General features: G+C 30.9%; 1 protein-coding gene across 2 annotated transcripts; it reads right to left on the bottom strand.

Moving 5' to 3' along the window:
- Positions 1–29: 29 nt before the first annotated feature.
- On the bottom strand, positions 30–27,875 carry LOC127738377 (mitochondrial intermediate peptidase-like). Of its 2 annotated transcripts, none has more exons than XM_052249596.1 (20): positions 27,771–27,875; positions 26,247–26,425; positions 24,981–25,154; positions 24,430–24,518; positions 21,334–21,481; positions 20,528–20,646; positions 18,374–18,437; positions 17,004–17,160; positions 15,777–15,825; positions 14,794–14,854; positions 14,406–14,458; positions 13,614–13,767; positions 12,494–12,571; positions 11,812–12,016; positions 10,247–10,317; positions 8,790–8,888; positions 7,332–7,466; positions 5,575–5,696; positions 5,085–5,158; positions 30–496 (listed from the first exon to the last, which is right to left on the bottom strand). In XM_052249596.1, exons 2-20 carry the CDS (start codon positions 26,391–26,393, stop codon positions 420–422), a joined length of 2,076 nt encoding a protein of 691 aa, XP_052105556.1. In that variant the 5' UTR covers positions 26,394–26,425; positions 27,771–27,875; the 3' UTR covers positions 30–419. The 2 variants fall into 2 exon arrangements, with proteins under 2 accessions (XP_052105556.1, XP_052105557.1); XM_052249597.1 differs by lacking the exon at positions 27,771–27,875 and adding an exon at positions 26,867–26,905.
- Positions 27,876–27,992: the final 117 nt, after the last annotated feature.

Genomic DNA, 27,992 nt, shown 5'->3' with positions numbered 1-27,992 from the left:
AAAATCCATAATAATTGAGAAAAAATAAATAGTATAAAAAGATGTTTTTAATATTTTCATTTGTTTCATACTTCTTTGGTATAATCATAAATATAATTGTATGGATAGCAAAAAACAATCTCAGACCTCAATGCAAAAATAAATAATTCTAATATAAATGGCAGTTGTATGATATATTTGAAAAATAATAAGAATAGTTTGAACTTTATTATGCAGCACTAGTGTTTTTATCCAAATAATGACACACATCTAGATTTCATTGTCATCGATAAAATCATCAGGAAAATAACCAGGACTTGATTTTTTGTGTCTCACAATTGTCTCAAATAGAAACACACTCAAAGGGCAATAGCTTTCTCAATGTATATATATTATATATCACATAAAATGGATTGGTCTTATTAAAACTATTATATCTGTCACGTAATATCTGAATCTATTTCCTGTATAACTGAGTCCACTAGTTTATCTATTGTTGGTTTTGCACCTAACAAGGCTGAAAAAAAAATAAGTATACACTATTAATTCTGTACTGACAAGTGTAGTAATCAATCTATATAAAGTTGTAAAAAAAAATGATGGAACAATACACTGTACAAATCTCCTCTGAAAAGTTGATGAAGGCTGAGTGATACATGTGTTTTAGTCTGACAAAAAATCTTATATTTCAATACTAAAATTTCACAGTTATCCTTATTGAATTGACAAGGAATCTGTAAAACAAAATTTCTTATATTTTTTTTTCATCTGTTCATCTTTAAATCGGTTGAATCATTGGTTAACATTTCAAATATTTAGTTTGGTATTTAAATTTTGTTTCTTAAATTATAATTTTATTTTGTAAATCACTGCATTATACACTCATTTTTCTATTAAACTGACAAACAATTATGCTAACATTTAGAAACCTTGATTAGGATTTACTGAGTGTAAAAATTTCAGTCCTTTTTAATAGGTTTTACATCATTTGTCTCTCAAAAGGCAATTTAATCTGTGTTCTATGACCAATGCACATTTATTTCAATGTTTTGTTGTATCACTAACAACAATAAATAATTAACACTAGAAGCCAGTAATTCCAAGAATCATCTGAAATTTTTTGTTTCCTCTTTTTTGTCTTCACAGCAAGAAACGTTCTTTAAGAGAGCAATCATCTGATATCCAGCAGGTACACAATACACTAAATATCCTTCGAGGTAATTGTATAAAAATGTGTGATCATAATTTTTTTTCAAGATTGTAATTTTGATTTTTCCCCCAATATCTGCTAAGCTTTATTACCAATCATTTAAACTTGCTCTTGCAATCTTACAACTCACCAATTTTAATGATATTTGTATAGCTAATTTGGTGTAAAAGCTAATGAGATAACAATCCAACAACATGATAAAAAATACATCTAGAGCTTTACATTTGATCATCAATGATAAACTATACCTAAAGCACAAATTGGCCCCAAGTCTAATAATTCCTGACAAGGTTCCTACCTTTGAATTTCATATAAACATATAATGGGATTCATCTAGTTTTCTGAAACACCCTACTAGCATCTCAATCAGTATATTATAATAAAGAAACAGACAAAAGTATGAATAATATAATCCCAAAAAAGCACTTAACTCAATCACATAAGTATAAGAGAAGACATGTAAGAGTGCCTCCTAAATGGAAGAAACCTCATCCTTCCAATTTCTATCAGATCATGCTGTTTAAAGCAGGGAAGTAAAGAAGTACAATTTTAAAATGGAGAAATGTTAAAATTTATTTAACAAGTGTGCACATGCTGAAATGTCTCACCAGCTGAACTGATTATGATTGAATTTTAAGTTGAAAGTCTTCAATATAAGTTTATACGACAGGTATCACATAAATCTAACATTATCATGGATCCATAAAAATGAGTTCAAGGTCAGGTCAATCCTGTCTAATGGATATGTACATTATAAAATCATTCCATACATATAAATATAGTTAACCTATTGCTTATAATATCTAAGAAATGGATCTAATCATGTAAATTTGAGGTTGACCAATGAACCATGAAAATGAGGACAAACTCAAATGAACCCTGCCAGATGGACATATAAGCCTAAAAATCATTCCATTCACAAAATATGGACGGCTTTCTGCTTATAGTATTTGAGAAACAGATCTAATAACAGAAGCTTGTGGACCAATGAACAATGAAATTGAGGTCAAGGTTGGATGAACCCAGCCAAAAGAACATGTACATCTTACAATCATTCCATACATCAAAAAGGGTTGACCAATTGCTTATATATCTAAGACCTAATCATAAAAAGTTCCTGTTGACCAGTTAACCATGAAATGAGATCAAGGTCAGGTGAACCATTTTTTAAGGTGGATGTGCATATCTTGCAATGATTTTGTATACAAAATTTAGTTATCTTAATTCATAATAAAATGCTCCGCTGGGGCGCAGCTTGATACGACCGCAGAGGTCAAACCCTGAACAGTTGGGGCAAGTATGGACACAACATTCAAGCTTGATACAGCACTGAATTTGGATTGTAATTAAATATTTGACACAGCATAGGTTTCTGACACAGAATGAAAGTGGTCTAAGAACTTATAATTTTTTAATTTACCTATTCATATATGTGATGGACTGTGAAACTCAGATCAGGAGATTGGGAAATTTTGGTCAGGAGATTAGGACTCAGATCAGGAGGTTTTTAATCGACATAAATTTTGTCGTAAATGTAACCGTGTGCTGTAAAAATGGTCTTTTAAAGTGTGTTTTCTTCAACTTTCCATCCAATTTCTTATGTTTATAGTACCCTTGTACTTATAAAGTTTCTCCATCTTTATATTTTACATGTTCAATCTAACATTTTTTTTTTTTAAATATAAAAGTATGTTCTTTAAATTTTTTACTTCATATTCTATAAAACATTTATTGCAACCAGAACATTTGTTTAACTATCTGCAAATAGCTTTTGTTTTTTTTATCATTATGCAAATAGCTTTTGTTTGCATACTCAGAAAATCATTCTAACTGTAATACAAGGGTCATAGTTATTATATAAATTTCAATTTAAGCCTTGAAAGGAAGTATAGAATCCTCAAATAATTTTCAAATTATTATTTTTTTATTTGTCCTAAGACATTTAAAATCATTTATTTACCATCCTTTTATGATTATTTGTTCAATTTATATTTTATTTATATTCTTTTAAAAATTTTCATTATTTAAAGGAAAGTAACTTAAAACAGGATAAATCAAGGGAAGTAACCCAATAAATACACAGTTTTTGTTACACAACGGCAGTTAGCCTGAGGTAAAAAATCGTTGATTACCAGTATGTTTGACACCCAAGCTGACAAGTGAAGCCATATAATTATGCATGTTAATTGATTTACAGGTAAAATATAACTTCAGGTAATGTGAGTTACACCAGATGCCTGAGATGATATGTTGGGCAGAAATTTTTCATTCATGAAAAATTTCATACACGGGATTATAATTTTCCTCTTCAACCAGAGGTCGGGAGGAGACTCCTGAAAACAGGATTATTGTACTCCTGTCGGGAGGTTCACATGTATGCTATTCAAACCATATCATTATTATTTGCTTTTATATATAAATCAGAAATAACCAATTTAAAATGGAAAATTTTAAGGAAAAAAAAGGAAAAAAAAATCCCCCCCCAAATTTTTTGAACCCCCTTATGATTCATCGCCCCCACACTCAATCCCAGCTTTCCCTTTGTGGTATGGTACCTTGCAGTACAATTTTAGAGAGATCCATTCACTTGAACACAAGTTATTGTCTGGAAACTAGAAAAATGCTTGTTTTTTTGTCCCTTTTTGGCCCCTAATTCCTAAACATTTAGGGCAATTACCCCCAAACTCCAACCCAGCTTTCCCTTTGTGATATGGAACCTTGCAGTACAATTTCATAAAGATCCATACACTAACACACAAGTTATTGTCCTGAAACTAGAAAAATGCTTGTTTTTTGCCCCTTTTTGGCCCCTAATTCCCCAAATTTGGAGGAAATTACCCCCAAAAATCAATCCCAGTATTCCCTTTGTGATATGGAATCTTGTGATACAATGTCAGAGAGATCCATACACTAACACACAAGTTATTGTCATGAAACTAGAAAAATGCTTGTTTTTTGCCCCTTTTTGGCCCCTAATTCCTAAAATTTGGAGGCAATTACCCCCAAAATCAATCCCAGCATTCCCTTTGTGATATGGAACCTTGTGGTACAATGTCAGAGAGATCCATATACTTACACACAAGTTATGTCTGGAAGTTACAAAAATGCTTATTTTTGGCCCCTTTTTGGCCCCTAATTCCTTAACTGTTAGTACCATAACCCCCAAAATCAATCCCCACCTTCCTTTTGTGGTATTGAACCTTATGGTAAAATTTCATTGAGATCCATTCACTTAAACTAAAGTTAGAGTGCGAAAACTAATGTGTATTCGGATGACGACGCCGGACGACGACGACGACGACGCCGCCAACGTCATACCAATATACGACCACAAAAATTTTTTTGCGGTCGTATAAAAACAGAACACATTATAAGAAACACTATGCAACTTTTTGAAGATGTGGCTGAACCATAAACATAAGGTCAATGCCAATGGACATATGCCAGATGGTAACCTCAAAACAAAAAGCATCTTCATACTAGGAAACAAGTATCCAGGTCTTCAACCTTCTAAATGATGAAGCTTAAAATAAATAGTTTAGGCTGCTGCCAGATTAGCATCCCTGTGTATCTCATTCTACAACATTCATTGATGGTGAAACAAAAATGAAATCAACACTGGTTTCTGTCATTTGAACTTTTATTTATTTCTTATATAGACAATAGCTGATTCTCAAAGAATGGAAGGATCTTTATCATTTATGTGTTTTTAAGAGAATGTCCTTATGATGAAAACTTTTACCACTGTGAATTACATTGTTTGACCCATCATAATTACATTTTACAACTTATCTAGAAAAGTTTCATTCAGTGAACTATAAAATAACATCCTTTGTTTAGAAACGTAGTGCTAATCAACTGGAAAAAAACTATAGAGTCTATATGTAATACACACCTTCAAACAATTCTGATGGATGTTTTCCTCCTCCATGTGCCAATACCTCCTGCCTATATTTTTCACCCATCTCTCTGGTAGAAAAAGACAGGTAGAAATATGAATAAGAGATAATGGGTGCATACCTCACTTTTCATCGAGATCAACATTTACCAAAACTTATCATTTCCACCAATCTTTGACTTCATAAATTAAGTTAAAAAATATGACCTTTTTGGCTATAAAATATTTGCACATACATTTTCATGGATGATTTAGCAACTGGAAATTCAGATATGTATGGAACAATAAATGACAGTATAGGTTATGTCATGAAACAATTATTCTAAATATTTCTGATCACTTTTTTGTCAATTGTTATTTTTTCTGAATGGAAAATAGAAATAAAAGCCCATAAAACATTCAAAAATGCACTGACTGGACTTTTGATTTGATACCAAAAGTAAAATTACTATGAGTAACTATAAAAGTTTCTTTGAAAAAATTATACCTGTCAAATGGGTCATTTTTAAAACATTGATGCCATATCATAGCTGCTACAGCTCTGGACATGAGGTAGGAATAATATCTAGCACCATATCCTACTAGATGTCCAAATCTTAATTGCCATGCCTGTGAAGAAATGAATTATAAATAGTTATCTCCAGCTCAGGACATGAGGTAGGTATAATATCTAGTACCATAATTCCTTAATCAAGGTCACTGCATAATGCTATTACAAGGCTAAATTGATGTCAAAGTTCTACTTTTAATTTACAAAATGATTTACAATAACAACAAACAGATAACAATGTCACAATATAATATCTATAATTTATTTCTATTTCTATACTCCAGCACATCCTCCTGATAATTTATTAGGTGATTTTGTTAAAAAAAACCTAGACAGATTTGCCTTTTGTATCTTGTTTATTTTCTAGTACTTCATTAGATCTTGGAAGGAATAATATTAGTTACATGGTGTGTTAGTGACCTAATACGATATATATGGGGTCAGTAAATTCCATATGGGGTGAGAGCGAAGCTCGAATCCCCATATGGAATTTACTAACCCAATATATATCGTATTAGGTCACTAGCACACCGTGTAACAAATTTATCTTACTAACTATCTCCACATGTGGTATTTTGACTAGCGGCCTATCAAAGTGACCAAGTCTTCAATACTTAGTATAAAGATCCTACTTCCATTTGTCTATACAGAAAATAAATGCCAACAATAACAACTTTTTAGCTTTAAATTTGTTTTATGAATTTATTTCAATTGTTCATTACATGTATCAATTACTTGGTCTGTTGAATCCTTTCAGATTTCTTTTTTCGTTTTGAAAGGGAAGTAACTCCGTTATGCCAACAATAACAACTTGTTAGCTTTAATTATGTTTTATGAACTTATTTCAACCTTTCATCATCAATTTCTTCGTCTGTTGAATCCTTTCAGATTTTTCCTCAACACCATGTTGTTTTTATAAAGGGTTGTGGCATCTTTTTTGTTTTGAAAGGGAAGTAACTCCTTACTAACCCCATATGGTAACTAACCATGTATGGTAACTAACATTATTTTTTAGGACACCCTATATCAAATATACATAGTCACCACGTGTAGTCCTTTAACCAATCATATCTCTATAAATCTATAGGAGGTAAGATAATATTAGTTACATAGTGTGCTAGTGACCTAAAACGATATGTATGGGGTCAGTAAATTCCATATGGGGTGAGAGCGAAGCTCGAATCCCCATATGGAATTTACTGACCCCATATATATTGTATTAGGTCACTAGCACACTATGTAACGAATTTATCTTACCAACTATCTTAACATGTGGTATTTAAACTAGTGTCATACATGTATCAAAGTGATCAAGTCTTCAATACCGCAAGTATTAAGAACCTACTTCCATTGATCTATACAAAAACAAATGCCAACAATAACAACTTGTTAGCTTTAAATGTGTTTTATGAATTTATTTCAATCGTTCATCATCAATTTTTTCGTCTGTTTAAACCTTTAAGATTTTTCCTCAACACTGTGTTGTTTTTATAAAGGGACATAACACCACTACTACCCGTGTATTGAAATAAGCCCTGCCTACTAACCTAATATGGAATATACACAGTCTCCACGCGGTTGCTTTTAACCAATCATATTCCTAGAAATGTATAGGAGGTAAGATAATTCACCATACTCTGTCGTTTTCAATACATTCACACTACCAAGTTTATATCATAATATTATTAACTTACAGTACTAGGTACATATGGTATACCATAATATTTATTCTGGACTTCTTGTAAAACATTGGTGGTAGATTGGCCAACAACAGGCTTTCCATGCAAAAACTGATCAACCAACGAATAAAAAACTTGTAGCTGAAGGTCCTATAAAATAATGAAATACATAAAGTAAAATTTTTTCAGCAGTTAATTTATAACTTCCTGTCTGTTCCATTCAGACTTTATATAAGCAGTCAATCTCAGCATTATTAAATGTAAGGATGAAATATTTTGCTGCCATATTAATGACTACATAATATATTGAAAGTATTTAGTATCAAGGTCTCACTACATGTCTCATAATAAATAGCTGCGCCAAGAGCTCATGATATGCCCTTTTTGTGCATATTGAAATAGTTGCAAGAATTAAATGGGATATTTCGAATGCATTTAATCTTAAGCAAATAAAATTACTCTGTAGAAAAAATATATCCGAGGATACTGTTTTTCAAATCGAACCGCTTGTTATGTTCACCAATTCTAACAATTATGTAAAGTTTCCACTACTCATGTTATGGAACAATATGTGAAAAATTTACTAAAATCTGACAATTCAAATACCATAACTGTGGAGAGACACACTAGAAAATTAAAAAAAATTGATAGAAAGCTTTATTTTATCAATCCCTACAATAATGTAAAGTTTGGAGGAAATAAATCTAGGAATACTGGAGTTAGTGGTGGTTTGTGAAAAATTGCCTTAAATGTAACAATTCACGTTCCATAACTCTAGAACAACAAACCCGAAAATAAAGAAAAAACAAAAAGGAGCATTCTTTCATCAATCCCCACGATAATGTAAAGTTTGGAGAAAATCATATCAGGAATACTGGAGTTTGTGTTCAATTTGTGAAGAACTGTCTGTATCTAAGTGTCAAAGTTCTGTAACTCTGTAATGACAAGGCCAAAATTTAGAAAAATGGAAAGGGAGCTTTCTTTCGTCAATTCTAATGTTGTGTTAAAGTGATAAGAGAATTGACTTAAGCATTGTAAGAAGTGTTAGCGGACGGATGGACAGACAGCCATTGGTGTACCATAATATGTCCCATCTTCGACAAGTATATAAAAAAAAATAAACTCTGATCAAGAAACCAGGTAAATAAGGCAAAGGTCAAGAGACACTTGTCAGACAGACATGTACAACTTTCAATGATTTTTGCATGCATATGAACAACTTCATCATTTATTGAATGACCTTTTAAATATTAGATATCAGACATAAATTCACATAAATACTGCTGAACAAACTATCTTGCATGGAAAATATGTCTATTAACAGTTCAATATGGATGGTTTTTACATGTAGATAACTTCCAACTTCCAAAGCACTCTAATATGGGCAATTTTTTTTCCAATTTCCATTCTGATGAAACATCACAATGGTGTGAATACACATGCTATAATAAACTTTAGCAATTTAACACCTACTGATGCAGAGTACATTTTCTTTGCATGACACAGCTCTGTGATGATATGTTCTGGTAAAGGTTCTCCAGTCTTGTAATGTCTGGTAAAGGATGCAAGTACCTGAAATTATTGGTGCATATCTATCAGCATTATTAAGTATAATCATACTTCTATTCCCTAAAATGCTATGGTAAGCAGAATAAGGTCACTCAATAAACATTCACTGGTTTGCAATATAAGGCATCATAGTTGACATTAACAAAATGATTTTAAAAAAATTATCTTATCTTATCAGTATTTTATACGTAAATTAAAATTTTGCATATGAAACTAAAAAAAATAAAACTAGAAAATTGCATGTGATGTTGTGTGGCAAAATATACCCCAAATCATTATTAGAAATGAGAAAAGTGCTGTATTCAGTAGGTATTATATTAATTCAAATTATCATAAATAAGGAGTAAGAAATATGAATGGCTTAAAAGGTAAAACTCAACATTATAAACTGGGGCCTTTCATAGCTTACCATATGGTATGAGCTCATTGTTGAAGGGCATACAGTGTCCTATAGTTGTTTACATCCTCGTCCTTTGGTCTCTGGTGGATATATTTCTCATTGACAATCATACCACATATCCTTATTTCTATAGCAACAAGCATTCTAAGAGTATTGCATGGCAATACATAGTCCCCTACCGGTTAAAAATTCATTGTACTGGAACAAAATGCTAACTTGATCTATAACTTGTCATGGTGTAAACTATATAACAAATATCAAGTCAATATCTTCAAGCATGATGCAAAAAAAGTGTGGAAAACTGATTATTGAAGTGAATTTTCGAAGTCCAAGGACCATAACTCTGCACAAAATCATCAGACCAGAACAAAATTCGAACTTGATCTGTAACTTGTCATGATAAAACTATATACCAATTATCAAATCAATATCTTCAAGCATGACGAAAAAAAGTGTGGAAAACTGATTATTTGAGTGAATTTCCAAGTCCAAGGACCATAACTCTGCACAAAATCATCAGACCAGAACAAAATTCGAACTTGATTTGTAACTTGTCATGATAAAACTATATACCAATTATCAAATCAATATCTTCAAGCATGACGAAAAAAAGTGTGGAAAACTGATTATTTGAGTGAATTTTCCAAGTCCAAAGACCATAACTCTGCACAAAATCATCAGACCGGAACAAAATTCGAACTTGATTTGTAACTTGTCATGATAAAACAATATACCAAATATCAAGTAATATTTTCAAGTACAAAGAAAAAAGTGTGGAAAACTGATTTGCCGGACTGACGGATGGACAGACAGACAGACGGAGTGCAAACTAAAGTCCCCTTCGACTTCGTCGGTAGGGGACTAATAAAAAACATTTAAACATTACTGAGATGTTATAGAAATACATACAGGGGATTAAGTTTGTATCATTATAACTAATTCTACTACTGATGGTAATTACTCTTGGATCAGATATGAAGAACTCCATGAGTATAGATGGCACTTCTGCAAAATCTGTAGGACATCTTGTACCTATCAATACAAAAATAAATCTATATTCAATATCACATACTGTACTATTCACCAGCAAAATATAAAACAAAGTACTTTAATGAAGATAATACAGATAGTTGCTCTTGTTCTGTGTATTGTTGTGCTGCTGTCTCATTGATGTTGATCCCATATCTCTAATCACTGATGAACATTATAATCTTTTTATTTATAAGCAACATTTGCAAGAAGCAATTTTTAGCAAGTGTTGCTAAATTTTATGTGTTTCTTAGAAAAGAGAAATAGAGATTAAATAAAAGAACAGAGTTCCAATGTCCCCCGCGTGGCACATATTTTATCTATCCCAGGAACAAGGGCAATAACTAAAAAAAAACTTTTTTTTGTTCTTTAAGACTTTTTATTAATATCTTAGAGAAATGAAGGCTTCAGAGCAGATGCAATGTGATTTCCATTATAATTAATATTTCCAAGGGGCATAACTCTTTTAAAAATATTTGATCAGAACTGATTTTCGAAGGTGTCAAAGACATTGCTGATATAAGTTTCATAAAATTCTGGCAAGAATTGTACACATTAGAGCGCTTATAAGGCAAATTTCCATATAATTAATATTTCCAAGGGCATAACTCTTTTAAAAATTTTGTTCGGCACTGAATTTCGAACTCGTCAAAGACATTGCTGATATAATCCTATGATTCAAGTTTCAAAAAATTTTGGCAAGAATTGTACACATGAGAGCGCTAACAATGCAATTTTCCATATAATTAATGTTTCCAAGGGGCATAACTCATTTAAAAATAACTGATCGGCACTGATTTTCGAACTCTTCCAAGACATTGCTGATATAAACCTATGATATAAGTTTCATAAAAATCTGACAAGAATTGAACAAATGAGAACGCTAATAATGCAATTTTCCATATAATTAATGTTTCCAAGGGCCATTACTCTTTTAAATATAGTTGATTGCAATGATTTTCAAACTCGTCCAAGACATTGCTGATATAAACCTATGATATAAGTTTCATAAAAATCTGGCAAGTATTGTATACGTGAGAGCGCTTACAAGACCGGATGGATGCCCAGTATTTCTATGTCCCCCACAACTCGTTGCGCAGGGGACAAAAACTACATATGCACAGGAAAGTAGGTAAAGCTACAATGGGGTCCATATAACATGTTTCACAAACAGCACAGTCTGCCATTTTAAAGATAAGAAAGCTATGAAATCTAAAACTAACTGTATAAAACTTCAGACAACATAAACATGCAATAAACATGAGGAATATGCCCAAAACAATTCCATGTCTGATGCTATTTGAAGAAAAAATGCAATCATCTTATTCAGAATTTAAGTGGTAAACTTGAGGAACAACTTTTTTTATAACCAAAACTTTTTCCCTACCAGTGAGCTGTCCTTCACTATACTTCCACTAATTTACATTAAATGTATCACTGACATAAATAGCTTAATGCTTAACTCATACTTCATTTAGCAAATAAAACATAACCAACCTGTAACATGTTGGTATCTTGTTCTGCCAAGCATTGAATGCATAGCATGGCCAAATTCATGGAATAAATTATCAACCATCCCAAGTGACAACAGAGAGGGCATGTTAGTCTGTGGAGGTGGAAAATTTAACTGTAAAACTACAATAGGATGTTGATAGGATCCATCATTTTTAAGTCTACTGCCCTGAATTGTGTAATGGCAATCCTGAAATCGAACAACAATGGAATTGTGAAATATGTTTCATATATTAAACTTATACAACTATCAGTGAGGTTAAACTTTATTTGTGTCAAAATAAGTTGCATGACTGTTGAAAAAAAAACGTTTGTGTGCAAATTGTATTCTGGTACTTTTTCATTTGGCATGATATTGCATATCTTTCTACAGTTTATGTTTCCAGTCTCTGCCAAAATTTGTTTAGTCTCATTTTACGCGGATACAAAGCAGAGTTTCTATACTCAAACAGCTGCAGGATACTGGTTTCAAATATTTTTTTATTTTCTATTTTTACCCAAAAATATCTCATCAGCAACCAGTTACAATAAAGTAAGTACTATAATTTGGTATATATTTCAGCAAGAATGCTATTTTAGTTTGCTGATTATGGGAGGATCTTAATAAGTTGCAATAATAAACAAAAGAGTAATGATAAAGACTTAACTTTTAAATGTGCATACAAACCTGATGTGACTTTCCTGCTCTTTCAAAGAAATCACAGTAAATATAGCCTAAAACTCCTTCTGTTTTATGGACAACAGCCTACAAAGAATAACTATTTTGAAAAAGAAGTTTCCATGGTAAATGAAGGCAATTTTTTTTTTTTTATTATGAGGTCACTTCAATTTTTTTTCTGTATTTAACACCTGCACTCAATGGCATTGTCAATAAGGCATTTTTGAGCAGGATAGGTAAAGGTTTGTAAATACTGTGTAACCAAATGACATTGAAAGCTGAAACTTCGCATGATATAAACATATCTGATATATAAATACCCTAAGGACTTATGAATGAAAACATTCCCAGAAAAAAGTTTTCAATCTTCTTTTAAAATTACTTAAGCTCAATGTGGAAAATGAGCAAAATGTATTTTATGTATACAGTAAACTCCTATAAAGTAACAGTATTTTGGTTTATAAGTTGAAATTTAAAATATAACATTAAATATATATTATCACTCAATTCAAGTTATTTTTTTTTAATTTGCATATTTAAAATACTTTATTTCAACCATACTATATGGGCTTGCCATACTGTATGGACACATGTCTATCATTTCAGATTTACTCCCATTTCCTTTAAATCATATCCACATAAAATTGGCAAGGAGATATGCAACTATGCTGATGTGTTCCCTTTATTTCAGATCACTCCATCCCATAATTCTACTTTTTCATGAACATTATTTACATTGTAATATGTTTTAAACTTGTTGTAAATAAGTAACTTTATTACTGTAAATTCAGAAATTTTGGTGAAGTTTTAATGATGGCAAAATTGTAAAGATATACGTATAGCAAAAATAAAACTCACAAAATGAATTTTGATAGCATTATTTGAAATGCAGCACCCCATGAAATTCCAATCATTAAACTTGCATTTGCAATCACAATAATAAATGCACAAAACAATTACTGAATTTACAGTGTAAATTTACAGGATGTAATTGTTTTATAGCCAATAATTGGTCCATCAAATCATAATGAGGTTCTGCTGTAAGCAAACATCTGTCTTATTTTTTAATTTTCTCATACAAAAAGCATCCCAAATAATAATCATAATTAAATATCTACAAATAACATACCACTTTATGTACATCATAAGACCATATTTCACCAGGTTCTGTCTCTACGTATTGTAATGTGACGTCATATAGACATCGGAACAAATTGTTTAATCCTTCCATACAACATCCAAGTGAAAAGTATGGCAACAGGTCTTGATTACGTAAGCTAACACTGAAAAACAGAAACCAAGTCTGGATAGAATTTCCTTTTAATTTATTCAGAATCCATTGGAACTTATCTATTTATTATGGTAATTATGTATATTTTACGCCTGAATTTGTTTTGTTCTTGGTGGTTTTCTTGACAATCATGTAATTATATTTTGCTATACCTACTTTTAATAGTCATAATGTGGTTGAAAGACACAATTTTTTTTAATCTAAAATGAACATCAAACAGGACATTAATGGAGGTACCCATAAAGGATATTTTCCTTATTTCATATTTAAGTGTCACAGGTTTAATAATTCAACAACATTAAGACAAACCATACATTTCATTGTCATATCTTTGAAAATCAATTGTTTATCTAGTATGCTTAAAACATTTAATAAAAAAATTATGATTTGAGCTGGAAGGTACTTAATATAAGTATATTCAAATCAAGGAATTTTTACTTTAACCTGCCCTGCATAGAATTTTAATTGATTATTTTCTATAATTGTTAAGGCATTTTTTTCCAATAACCACCATCCTTCAAATCTAATGTAAGTGCCTCCCCTTCCCTACAATTAATTCTGGCACAACCCTTATCTCTCTAACATATTTTTATAGGTAATCCATCTTTGAATCAGTCATTCTGTGCTTACCATCTGCCTTTAGCTAATGCAGTGTAGTATGGTGGATCCCATGGCATAACTTTCTACAAAGTAAAAAATAGTTAGAACCAGATGCAACAAGCATCTTTTGTTACTTTAATTTCAAGTTCTATATTGTTTTTTTGTTGTATGGAAAATATAATAGAATTTGATCAGGATAGATGCAGTCACAGGATGCAGTATTTCACTAAGAAAAGAATGCTTTATCAGATTTTTGCAAAAGTTGAATGTACTGTTCAGTTCTACGTATTTTACTGCTAATTATTTAAAGACAAAATAAAAATTAAAAAAATTAAATATTATCCATTTAGTCTATGAAAATGCAAAACTGATATAATGCTGAAAAAAAAACTACAATTTTAATCAAGCTAGAGCTTACCTTCCCTATACCAGCTTCTGATTTCTTTATTTTCAAAATGTCTTTATAGTCCTTATCAGCTCTGAAATGAAAATTGCAGTTATGATACACATTCAAAAACATGTCTTAAAACAAAAATAGGAAACTGACATCACAGTATTACAGCATTCAGAATTACATAGATCTACACATTCCTGGATATCTCAACACTGTATAAAAATTCTTGGCTGATATTACAAAAGGAAACTAGGCTAGTAGTTAGAAATTTTGAATACATTAGATATTAGGTCTAAAACAATATAATGTATGCATGATTTCGATTTCCTAAAAATATGAAATAATTACAGTTAGACAATTGGATTTGGAAAGTTTACATATCATAAATCTAAGCAAAATTGACAGACTTTCGATATGGGCCAACCATACTAATGGCATATTTCCCTTGCTGAGTATTAATAGTGTTTCCTGCAGCTTTTGAAAAGGGCAGGGTAATTTTTTTCTCAGAGGGCACTCTTAGCGCGATAGGCTACACTTTATATAATTTATATGAATAGAGACCTAACCATAAAAAAGAATCCTAATTTATGCCATTATTTGTTTATTGGGTTTTTTCCAGAAAAAAGAAGAGTAACACAATACGTTTTAACTATGTAGAGAAAAAATTATCTGTATTCATTCATTTGTACAGAAAATAAAACTTCAGCTGATAAATAATATAAATTAATATGATGTTTGATTGATGGTTTGATATATATTTTACATCCAGTGGCACTTCTTTCATGTATATTTAGGATGGGAATAAGTAAACTATTTATAAATAAAAGTCAGGTTCTGCAATGTAGGTCCACCCTGATAAGAGGAGAGAAATTTGAACTGTCACTGGAATATGAGGGTATGTTGGATCGGGTCAGAAATTTTGCCTTGCAACATTGACCCCTCAGAGAGTTTCTATGAGAATTCTTTAATATGTAGCGAGTGTGGAATAAAGTTATAAGAATAAATACCTTGATTTCACTCTGTTTGCCAGTGTCTCTAAAAAGTTCATAACATTTTCTGGAAAAAAAAGAAGTTTATATTTAATGATCACTTGGATATCTAAAACTCTTATAAACATTTTGAAAGTTTAAAACATATTTATTAAAACAGATAAGGTCATTAACTAGCAAGAGGCTGTCAAAATGACAGAAAATAAGGTTTTAACTACATGTACTGTTACATAAATTTTATAAGTGTTATTGTAAGGAGGGCCATAACTCCTGAACGGCAAAGTGAAAATAGTCAATATGGAAATTAATTTAAAGACTTATGGAAGCGGGATCAATATACCTGTAATTTTACATCAGACCGTACTGCACTGGATACCAGAATTCATTCATACATTTTTGTAGTATTCAAAATTATCAGTAAATTGTGTGTTCTACAAGGATCACCAGTCCTTCACCTTTCATCTGATACCTTAATTACTAAAATATATGCTACATAGTTTAAGATTTACCCTTATGCGTAGGAACTATTTTGTTTTAAATATGTACTACTTTCCAGTACTGTAAATTCAGAAATTATTGCGATGTTTTTATTATTGCGAAAAATGCGACAGGGTTATAATCGCAATAATTTAAACTCGCATTTTGAAATTTTTGATATGAATTAAACAGGATTTTACTCAATATCGTAAAAATTAAAATCGCATTTTATTCTAAAATGACAAAACCGCAATAATAAATGCACGCAATAATTTCTGAATTTACAGTATATTCTTTTTTGACCGGGCCCGATAAGGTGGTGTTACATCTTACAAAGTGTATCCAAATTATTCTTGCAAAGAATTGCGCTCAAGGCGGTGCTAGGGGCCGTCTGAAACTTGCAGTGAGATGAGAGTTTTTTGCTCCATGTTGAAGGCCTCACTGTGACTTTGAGATGAAGAACAGCAATAAAAGCGCTGTTCCTTTGCTTTTTGTGTGTTTTTTTGCTCTGCATGTACTGATTTTGTGTCATGGATGGATACCCCATATCCTTTGTTTTTCTATTAAAGTAATGTAATGCAGAATATTTTCTGTTATTGAGGTATTGAATTGAGGATTAGCACTGCCCATAAAAAAAATTGTCCCTCCAATTATGAAGAATCCACATTCTTGATGAATTTTTCCAGGTTTCCACTCTAAAAAACATATTTATTTCTACTTGAAAAGATTTCATTGGTTTTTATTTGTAGTGTAAATATAAAAGTTTACCTGGTGTGTCAGCCATAGTGCCTTTCAATGCTCTATGAGCAAAGGTTGGGAATCCTACTAGTTTTGCAAGATTATATCGAGATAAAAGTAAGTTATTCAGTAAATCTTCTTGGTGTTTATCTGGGTGCAGAAATATTTTATATGCAGCCTCTCTTACCTGTAAATAATAATAATTTTGTAAAAAAGAAAAATTGTGTGAATATATACATTGTTGTTTGTTGCTGTATATCATATTTGTTTCTCATTCATTGTTTTGTACATGAATCAGGCTGTTAGTTTTCTTGTTATAGCATGGAATGGAGTATGAGTTTTGATCATTTTTGAAAGCCGTACTGTGACATATAGTTGATTACTTCTTTGTCATTTGTTCTCTGATGGAGAGTTTTCTGATTGGCAATCATATCACATCTTCTTATTTTCAAATTGATGCCAAATTACCAGGTTTTAGGAATTGTTCTTGAATTTCTGGTTTCAAATTATACATTCTTTATCAAGGCAAAGTTTTAGAAGCCATTTTTTGTTTTTGTTGTTGGACTGGTTTTAAATTTTGTGGCAAACCATGAAAACCATGAAAATTTGTATTTTTTTCAGAAAGATATCACAGTAGCTTGCATGTACTTTCATTAGAAAAATACCATATAAATTATATATTCTCTTAAAATACAGACTAATTCTAATAATAACAAATAAATAGAAATATATATTTATAAATCCTATGGTAATTCAAGTAAGTAAGGTTAAAAAAGGGGCAAAAAATGAGGTTGAGGCCTAGTTGGGGAAAGATAACCTAAAACTTAATTTTTTCAACAAGGAAAAAACAAAAACTACAATAGTTTCAGTTTTCAGATCTTCAAAGTTTGTATTAGGTTTTGGAATTTTTTTATTAGTTTTGCCTTGATTTTCATTGAAGAGACATTAATTGTCAAATGTGCATCTGGTACAGAAAAATTGGTACCATTATTGTTATAACAAATTCTAGTCAGCCTTAATCTGTGTTTCATGGTACAGACTTAGTCCAATTTTTTTATGATTTTGGCAAAAATTTGTTTTAAAATATTGAATTAAAAATTCATAATTGCCTATTTTCTCTATATTCAAGAGCCATTACTCATGAACTGCAAAGGTGAATAAAATATGTAAAAGTTAGTTTTATCATGAACTAAATGTTTATAAACAAAATATTCAAATATTTAATTATTATGTAAAGACAAATCAAAATATTTTAAAATTGAAAATATAATGACATTTAATGTCCCTTGCTGTCTTCATACTACTGGGTAACAAAATTCATTAAATTCCTAGAAAATGAAATATTTTGTATTTTCAAATCTAATTTTTCAATGAGACATAATTTCAGAAAGAAAACTTACAGTATCACTGTAATGATCCGTATAGAGTCCTGTTACATGGATATTGTCTCCTTCCATACTAAAACTGAAATAGCAAAGTTCAGTATATAAATAAATAAATATAAAAGTAATTTCATATCAAGTTTTTAACAACACCTAAAATGTGTAGGCCTGCAGGTAGTATTCTTTTTATTTCTTAAACAAGATGATTCTAAAAGACAACAATGACAACCCTTCAAAAATATGAGAAAAATGTTGGTCAATCTTAAATGAAGTGCGTTTCATAAAATATTATGATGATCAAACTTGTAAGATATTATACTAACACTACTCTATGAGAAAAAGACAAAACCCAAAACATAACCAAAGTCAATTAGGAATAAAATATAGGTCACACTGACCTTAATAATGCTTAACAGCTATATACTACACAAAAAACTTAAGCGGTGAAATGGCTTTGATATACAAACATGGGGTTCTAAGATAGACATACATACAATTGTAACATATACCATTCAATCAGGAGATGTAGTTTATGATTTCTTAATTAGTGATAGCAGTGCTGCACTATACAAGAAGACTGTAATGATGAAGTATTACTTCTTTATAACTAAAAGTTTCTTTGGTGCATATGTGGCATCGGAGATGATTTAAGGGATCATTTATACTTATAGTTACTATCAGAGATTTTTCAATCATTCATCAAAAATTAATAAAGCCTTTGGCTATGCCTGCAGATAAAAGAGGTGTTCAAGAAAAAGCATTCTCAAACACTGTTGTTAGAACTTTATATATACGGCTGAATCAGACCATATGTAGTTTGTTTTTGTTTGTCTTTGTTTGATCATCTATTTTTTTCTGAGATTTCAGGTAACTGCTGTAAATGTGGTCTGTTTTACTGTCTGATATTTTTGGTACTTCCTATTGTCATGCTCCAGTGAAAGTTTGTTGGTAATTTTTCATTTCCGGATACCGATACAACTGATATTTGTTTGAAGCCTAACTCATTGTTAATCATCAGGCAAGATAAATCTAATTACACTTCTAGGTTCATCAATAACATGTAATTGCATAGTTTTGCTTTTAAACCTATCAGTTTGAAGAAATTAAAGTGTGTTTGTCTTACTATTGTCTTCTAATTGAAAGTTCGTCCTGAATATGCATGAAATATTTGCCACTGGACGTTAAGCAACCAACAATCAATCAATCTAATTGAAAGTCATGAAGGGAAAGATGCTAAAGTTCTCTTTTTTTGGTAAAAATAATAACATTTGAACCAGAAATTTTAATAAAACAATTAATAGTATAATAAAACATTTTGGGGCATACCTTCAAAGGCTATTATAACATCAATTATTCTAATGCAATTATTTTGTATCAATGGTTCTGATTGGATGACAATAAGCCTAAAATTCTCTATCTCCCTGTCTGTAACTAAGGAAACCGACATTTTGAATTCCAGAATGTATTGACATATAATTTCTCCAATATATGCAAAAAAACTCACATTTTGCACCTAGAAATCTACTTTTTATCAAATTTTATTACATTCTGAGGCGGACAAGAAGCCAGAAAACACCCAGTGTTTAAGTTTGATGTTGGATGCATACCTATGATGTCACATAGTTTAGGCGCCAAAGAAGATAACTTTTTAAGGAATTTTCATTTCCTGAAAATTTTACACTGACATAATGACTAAAATTCAATGATTTGTTTATTTTGCATTAGACTAGAGATAACTGTATTGTATTTGAAGCTTTGCTGACGTCCATCAGTAGTTTTACTGCCGCAAATATCCGTTTACCTGTCTCCGCTATGTGTTGCCAGGTAAACTCAATTTGCGACAGTAAAACTACCGATGGACGTCCGCAAAGCTTCAAATATAAAACAGTTATCTCTAAAATATCACTAGGTAGCTGAATATGATTAAAATATAAGGATCAAAGATAATTGACACAACCTCACAACTTCAATATTCTGTTTTGTTTTAAACAGAATATTATGGCCAAGGGACATGACAGTATAAAGTTCTACATAAAATGTTCATTAGATATTTTGGTCTAATACTCCCAATTATCATTGTGTAAATCTTTATTAACAATGTAGTTTTGCAGTTAAACAGATTGAAGGGTACAAATTGTCCCTAAAAGCCTACACTCATTTTACATATCTTACCAATCTCTTATATTTTCAGGTAAGTTCTGTTTGTATATGGCTCTTGCGCTCTGTGTCCCTTTCATAAAGTGAGTTCCCAGTAGCATTATATTCTCATTTAATTGCACAAATTTCTTTCTCTGGAAATAATATCTATACCCATTATTATTTATATTCTGTTATTTGAAATGTATTAGTTTAAATTTAAACATTATAAAACTATTCTGAAACTTTTTATAAAATTATGATTATCCTTGAAAGCAAAGAATTATAGGTGATAAAACCTGATAATTGATAATTTGTGAGTATCTTTCATTTAGTCTCTCTAATCACATGTAAAAATAACTGTTAAAAATATCAGATTTTTGTAATACTGTGGATTCATTTATTTTCGTGGGTACCAATTTTCGTGGATTAAGGAAAACTCACATGTTCGTGGATATTTAATTTCGTGGTTTTGTCAAAGTCTGCATACAGGCCTATAGGAAATTTGTCATTCGTTGAACATTTAATTTCGTGGTTCATCTGTACCCACGAAAACCACGAAAATTGGTATCCAACGAATAATAATGAATCCACAGTAATTGAAACTTACAACCTTTTGGAAGCTTTGCACTTTTCCAATCAATGACATCTTTGTTTGATAATTTAGATCTTTATCAAAACAAACAATTATTAATGCAATATATTTAAAATATTCTTATCCTGAATGATTGTTAATAGTATTGAGGATATCGTTATTTTGTTTTTGTTAGAAAAGACATCATAAAAATAACATTCAAAACAATAAATTTATTACAGCGGTATAGTCTATAGTATATATTTACTTTATCTTCTGTCAAATGTATGCCACTTTGTTCAAAGTCAAACAGGAATAATTCACCAACTCTTTGATCCATCTCATCGGTTGGTATAATATCACCATGCTCTATCACTCTACACAAAGCTCTATATATTTCTGTATTTGTATTCAAACTAATAGAAAAAAAAAAAAAAATTCTATTACAATGGATTTTGATTATTTTTTTCTTCTGTTTTTTGACACTAACATTTCCATTTTGTATCGAAGTATCTTTGAAGCACACGTAATGTCTGTATGTTTTTTTTTTGTATACAATGTTCAAAATCATGAATCTACCAAAGCTAATTTGTTAAACATGTATTTAATAAAATGCTCCGCAGGGCGCAGCTTGATACGACTGCAGAGGTCGAACCCTGAACAGTTGGGGTAAGTATGGACACAACATTCAAGCTTGATACAGCTCTGAATTTGGATTGTGATTAAACATTTGACACAGCATAGGTTTCTGACACAGAATGAATGTGGTATAAGAACTTAAAAATTTTAAATTGGACATTCACCTATTATGGTCCAATATCCAAAATCTAAATACATGGTTAGATTCAGCATATCAAAGAACCCCAAGAATTCAATTTTTGATGAAATCAAACAAAGTTTTATTTTGGACCCTTTTGACCTCAATGTGGACAAAGTTGATAACGGGGCCCAAAAATCAAAAATCTAAATACATGGTTAGATTCAGCATATCAAAGAACCCCATATATTCAATTTTTGTTGAAATCAAACAAAGTTTAATTTTGGACCCCGATTTGGACCAACTTGAAAACTGGGCCCATAATCAAAAATCTAAATACATGTTTAGATTCAGCATATCAAAGAACCCTAAGAATTCAATTTTTGTTAAAATCAAACTTAGTTTAATTTTGGACCCTTTGGACCTTAATGTAGACCAATTTGAAAACGGAACCAAAAATTAAGAATCTAAATACACGGTTAGATTCGGCATATCAAAGAACCCCAATTATTCAATTTTTGATGAAATCAAACAAAGTTTAATTTTGGACCCTTTGGACCTCAATGTGGACCAATTTAAAAACGGGGCCCAAAATCCAAAAACTTAATACACGGTTAGATTCAGCATATTAAAGAACCCCAAGAATTCAAGAATAGAACCCCATTGAAATTGGTCAAGAAATAAGCAATTTATACGAAGTATCTTCTTTTGCACAATACTGTGAAATTAAATATTTCTTGCTATTGCGCAATACTGCACAATTGACAATTTCTTGCTATTGCGCAATATTGTGCTATTGGATATTTCTTGCTATTGCGCAATACTGTGTAATTGAAGATTTCTTGCTATTGCGCAATACTGTGCAATTGAAGATTTCTTGCTATTGTGCAATACTGTGCAATTGAAAATTTCTTGCTATTGCACAATACTTATTATATAATAATTTACACATCCTGTTTGGTGTGTATCTCCTACCATATCATTATTATTTGCTTTTAAATATAAATCAGAAATTACCAACTTAAAATGGAAAATTTTTGATAGAAAAAAAAAGGAAAAAAAGAAAAAAAAGGAAAAAAAAAAAAATCCCCCCCCCCAATTTTTTGAACCCCCTTATGATTCATCACCCCCAAACTCAATCCCAGCCTTCCCTTTGTGGTATGGTACCTTGCAGTACAATTTCAGAGAGATCCATACACTTGAACACAAGTTATTGTCTGGAAACTAGAAAAATGTGTTTTTTGGCCCTTTTTGGCCCCCAATTCCTTAACGTTTCGGGCAATTACCCCCAAACTCGATTCCAGCTTTCCCTTTGTGATATGGAACCTTGTAGTACAATTTCAGAAATATCCAAACACTTACACACAAGTTATTGTCATGAAACTAGAAAAATGCTTGTTTTTGCCCCTTTTTTGGCCCCTAATTCCTAATATTTTGAGGCAATTACCCCCAAAATCAATCCCAGCATTCCCTGTGTGATATGGAACCTTGTGGTACAATTTCAGAGAGATCCATACACTTGAACACAAGTAATGGTCTGGAAACTAGAAAAATGTGTTTTTTGGCCCCTTTTTGGCCCCTTATTCCTAAACGTTTCGGGCAATTACCCCAAACTCAATTCCAGCTTTCCTTTTGTGATATGGAACCTTGTAGTACAATTTCAGAAAGATCCATACACTTTCACACAAGTTATTGTCATGAAACTAGAAAAATGCTTGTTTTTTGCCCCTTTTTTGGCCCCTAATTCCTAATATTTTGAGGCAATTACCCCCAAAATCAATCCCAGCATTCCCTTTATGATATGGAACCTTGTGGTACAATGTCAGAGAGATCCATACACTAACACACAAGTTATGTCTGGAAGTTACAAAAATGCTTATTTTTGGCCCCTTTTTGGCCCCTAATTCCTTAACTGTTGGTACCATAACCCCCAAAATCAATCCCAACCTTCCTTTTGTGGTATTGAACCTTATGGTAAAATTTCATAGAGATCCATTCACTTAAACTAAAGTTAGAGTGCGAAAACCAATGTGTCTTCGGACGACGCAGGACGACGCCGGACGCCAACGTCATACCAATATATATTTGCGGTCGTATAAAAACCAACAGACATTGAGAATGTCAATATTTAAATGCTTACAGATTGTATTGAAAACTCAACCTCTATATGGTTTTTTCCATGCCACAAAATTTTGATAATATAAAACATTTTTTTAATGAATGAATAGTTAATATCATTAAAATACTGAAAAAAGTTCAATGCAGTAAGTGGAGGTAACTCACTGTGACATAAAGGGCTCAAAGCTTTTAGAACACATGGATTAAATTGTATCATTTAAAATTTCAAGAAAAGTATAATAATAAAAGTATTCATGAATAAAATCACATCATTTGTACTGATTTTAATAGTAAAAACACCATAATTTTTTTTAAAATGATGAATTGTGTTGTGTTCTGAGAAATGTTCATGTTTGATAAAACTATTTATAAAACATCATTTACAAAAGATACTTTCAATAATAAAATCAGACATGTCAAGCAGGATAACCTTTATAAAGTATTTGTTATCCACTACTACCATTAATTTCATTTGAAAAAATGATTTACCTTTCTACAATACTGGTAAGTTTTACACATGCCTCTTCTGCAGAATAAGCAAACTGGGCATCTGGATGGGCAACTCTAACAAAATCTGACTGCAAATAAAGTTACAGTAATATATTCTTCTCATTTTTTTTTACTATTAGTAAGTGTAACACTTATTTTGATTAGATTTAATCTGGCAGTATCACAATACTTTGATTGACCTTTATCTGGCATAATTTAAAAAGGTACTACCACAGGACAATCCTCTCAACACTTAGTTCAAATACCAATACTAAATAATTTCAGTGATGTTTTTTTCTGCAGTATCAGTGTCCATGTTGACTGGTCAGCATACGATTTTATTATTAATGTTTAAAAGATAATCCAGATCAATTAAGTTCAAACTGACCCCCTTGGTACTAGGTAAGATTTTTATTTACTGGTAATCAAGCAGGAGGCCAATTAAGGTAAAGAACAATGATTGCAATTTCAAAATAACTTGGTCATCATGTCTTGTGTGAGATGTTAGAGGATGCTGGACACAAAACCATTAACATTAAAGTTATAAATACCATATCAGCTACTCTGCAGATAGAGTCTGACATCTGATCAAATATCTGTACAATCTTTCTCTTCCTGTCAGTACTTGTAGTCTCTTTAACAAGATCATCAATTTCATTTTCAACTCTTTGTTGTAAAAGATAAAATCCCTCATGGCTGGATAATTCTGGTATTAAAAACAAGCCCTATATAAATAGATAAAACAGAATTTATTAGTTTTTAATAGTAAACACCAACGACAGTAAAGAAACTATGCCTCTGCAAGCTAACAATATGAGTAAAATTAATTAGAAGGATAAAACAGAAATTATTTTTTTGTTGTTTTAAGTTTGATAATAATAATATATATTTAAAGGTTATAATTTATTTGTTTTTTTTAAAGCAAACACCAACTGCTGTAACAAATTATGCATCTGCATGCGCCAATGTGATTAAAAATAAAATAGCAAGGTAGAAAAACAAGTAAGAAACTATAAAGTTAAACCTACATACAGACATGTACATGAATTAAACAGACATATTCACAGACTATGGCAGACTTCTGCATCATAATAAGTAAAACAAAATTTGCAAGGTCTAAATAAACTTTATCAATATAATTGGAATGAAATGTGATAGTTACTTTAAAAGACATTGGAAACTTTAAGACACAAGTTTACCATAAAATGGATGAAAAGATCAAAATACTTGTTTCCCTTTATTACTGTTATGCAATGAATGTCTTCCTTAAAAACCTATTGTTCATAATGCTGAAATTGCCAATTAATGCAGAGTATAAATTCACAATAATGTAAACTTGAAAAATGAAAGAGTTGTTCTTTTAGAGTATTGTAATTTTCTTGCACTATTTTCTCATGTTTATTCGTTCCATATCCTCTCTTTAATCAACAGAAGATTGTAAAACGACATAAGCCCCATCATGCCCATTGAGATTCTGAACCTACAAAAATATGCATGCAAATAATCAAATATGTTCAGAGGATGCAACACATACTGTAAAACATACAAAGCACATATAAAATACATAGTAGCTCATTAAAGAAAACTTGTGTTGGTGTTCAGTGAATCATAATGAAACAGGGTGATTGTTGGTGATTTAGCTCTTATTTATGACCCTGTAGTAGTATATCCATTAAATATTCTGAGGAGTTTCAGAGCAAATCATCAACAATCACCAGCATTCATTGTTGAAATTCAACCCCTAGAAAAGTGTAAAAAAAACTAAACTACCTAGAGTGCACTGTACAACTGTTACATGCCTTTAGTGCAATACTCACTGACTGTTCCTTTCTCAAATTAAGATTAAACTTCTTTGATGGTTTGGCATTAAAAGACTGTGTTAATGGTGATAAAGTTGACACAGATCTCCTTAAGATGACAGGATGGATGTATCTTAAATAGCGCCTAACTATAAACCAGACCATACTGGAATTTGTTTCAGATCTACATGTATCACCTATAAAATATATATCAAAAATCTCTTTTACTTTTATTTCTACAAATCTGTGTTATAAAGAGTCAAAAAGAACAAATAATTAAAAATAGAGACAATTGACATGTCAGCAAGGGCCCTGCTTGCTTATTTTTCAATGAAACACAGACACAAATAATTAATACTGATGCAAACAAAACATTTTATTTTCATGGTGTATCAATTTTACAATATCTGTAAATTTTGACACCAGGAATTAATTCAGGATGTGTTTTTGAAGAATGTAAAGTTTGAATAAAATTTAAGCACTAGGTATTTTGGTGGTCAATATACCAACAGGTAGATAAAAGTCCACATTACAAAATTATTCAGGTCTTACAAAGGGAACATGCCAAACCAAATACCATTTATTTCCAGAGTCTATATATATAGCTAATAGTAATATTAAACACATATATGTGTTACCTGGGATTTTACTCCAAAGATCTTCTCAAACACTTAATTGAATGTAATTACATTGTGTTTTGTAATTCTATCATCACACTGTATAATAATTAAAATATCATAACAATATCAAAAAATAAAAAAGACAGGAACAGCCATTTCTAATCTTTTAAAATAAATGTTTTCATAAATATATAAACGGTTAATTACATTCAAAGTTATATTTTCTTTTTATAAAATTTTTCATTTGATTTAATTATTTAAGTCTATACTCAATAAAATGATTTCGGACATTATCAAGTCTTTTTTTTGGTCGACTTCAGGGCGGTCATCCTGAATTCCTGAGACAAAAATGCCAAATCCTGAATTCACGTAAAAATAACGTGTCTGTCCCTGCATCACAATATATATGTATGGCCTGAATTCCCAAGAAGTTAACTGACTAATCCTGAATTCCCGTGAATTATTGAAGGCTCAATAAATTCCTAAAATAAGTCCATGTGGCCCGCATTTTAGTTGACAATATTTATAACGTTACATCATCAAGTGTCGGAATATATTGCTCATAACTAAAATTAAAAACTAATGGACCCTTTACCAGCCAATCTGTAGGGACAGAGTTATTGAATGTAATTATGACTGATAAAGCTGTGTACAAGTTTGCAGCACTTGAAACTGTATACGTCATGCAATAATCACTTTTTACTAATGTGACGTCAAAATTTTAAGGGGAACATCTGAGATGTCCAGTCATGATACATAATAGTGATAAGTGTATCTATATAAACACTTGTAAAACCTTTTTTTTAATAAAATATCTGTAATTTCTATGAAATAGTATGATAATTCTTTAAAAAGTGTCTCATAAGCATTTCATTTTGAGAACTATGTCACTTTTTCTTTAGTTGTGACCATTTTTGTCTACCTTTCCTTCAATATTGAATATATTTCTTGATTTTTAAACATATTTTTAACTTTTTCTCTTCAAAACATGGGCGCAGACATCTTGAATCTTGTTGAATGAATTTACACGTGATTGTCAAAAATTTAATCAGAAACCTAAACGTTCAAAATAAGAATGCAACGTTCAATGAAATATGGCCATTGATTATACACAATACGTAGTTATACAAGTTACTACTGTATC

Source organism: Mytilus californianus, unplaced genomic scaffold, assembly GCF_021869535.1.
Source record: "Mytilus californianus isolate M0D057914Y unplaced genomic scaffold, xbMytCali1.0.p SCAF_4, whole genome shotgun sequence".
Classification (NCBI taxonomy): Eukaryota; Metazoa; Mollusca; class Bivalvia; order Mytilida; family Mytilidae; genus Mytilus; species Mytilus californianus.
The sequence above is the reverse complement of the archived record's forward strand: the minus strand, read 5'-3'. Positions and strand labels throughout refer to the sequence as shown.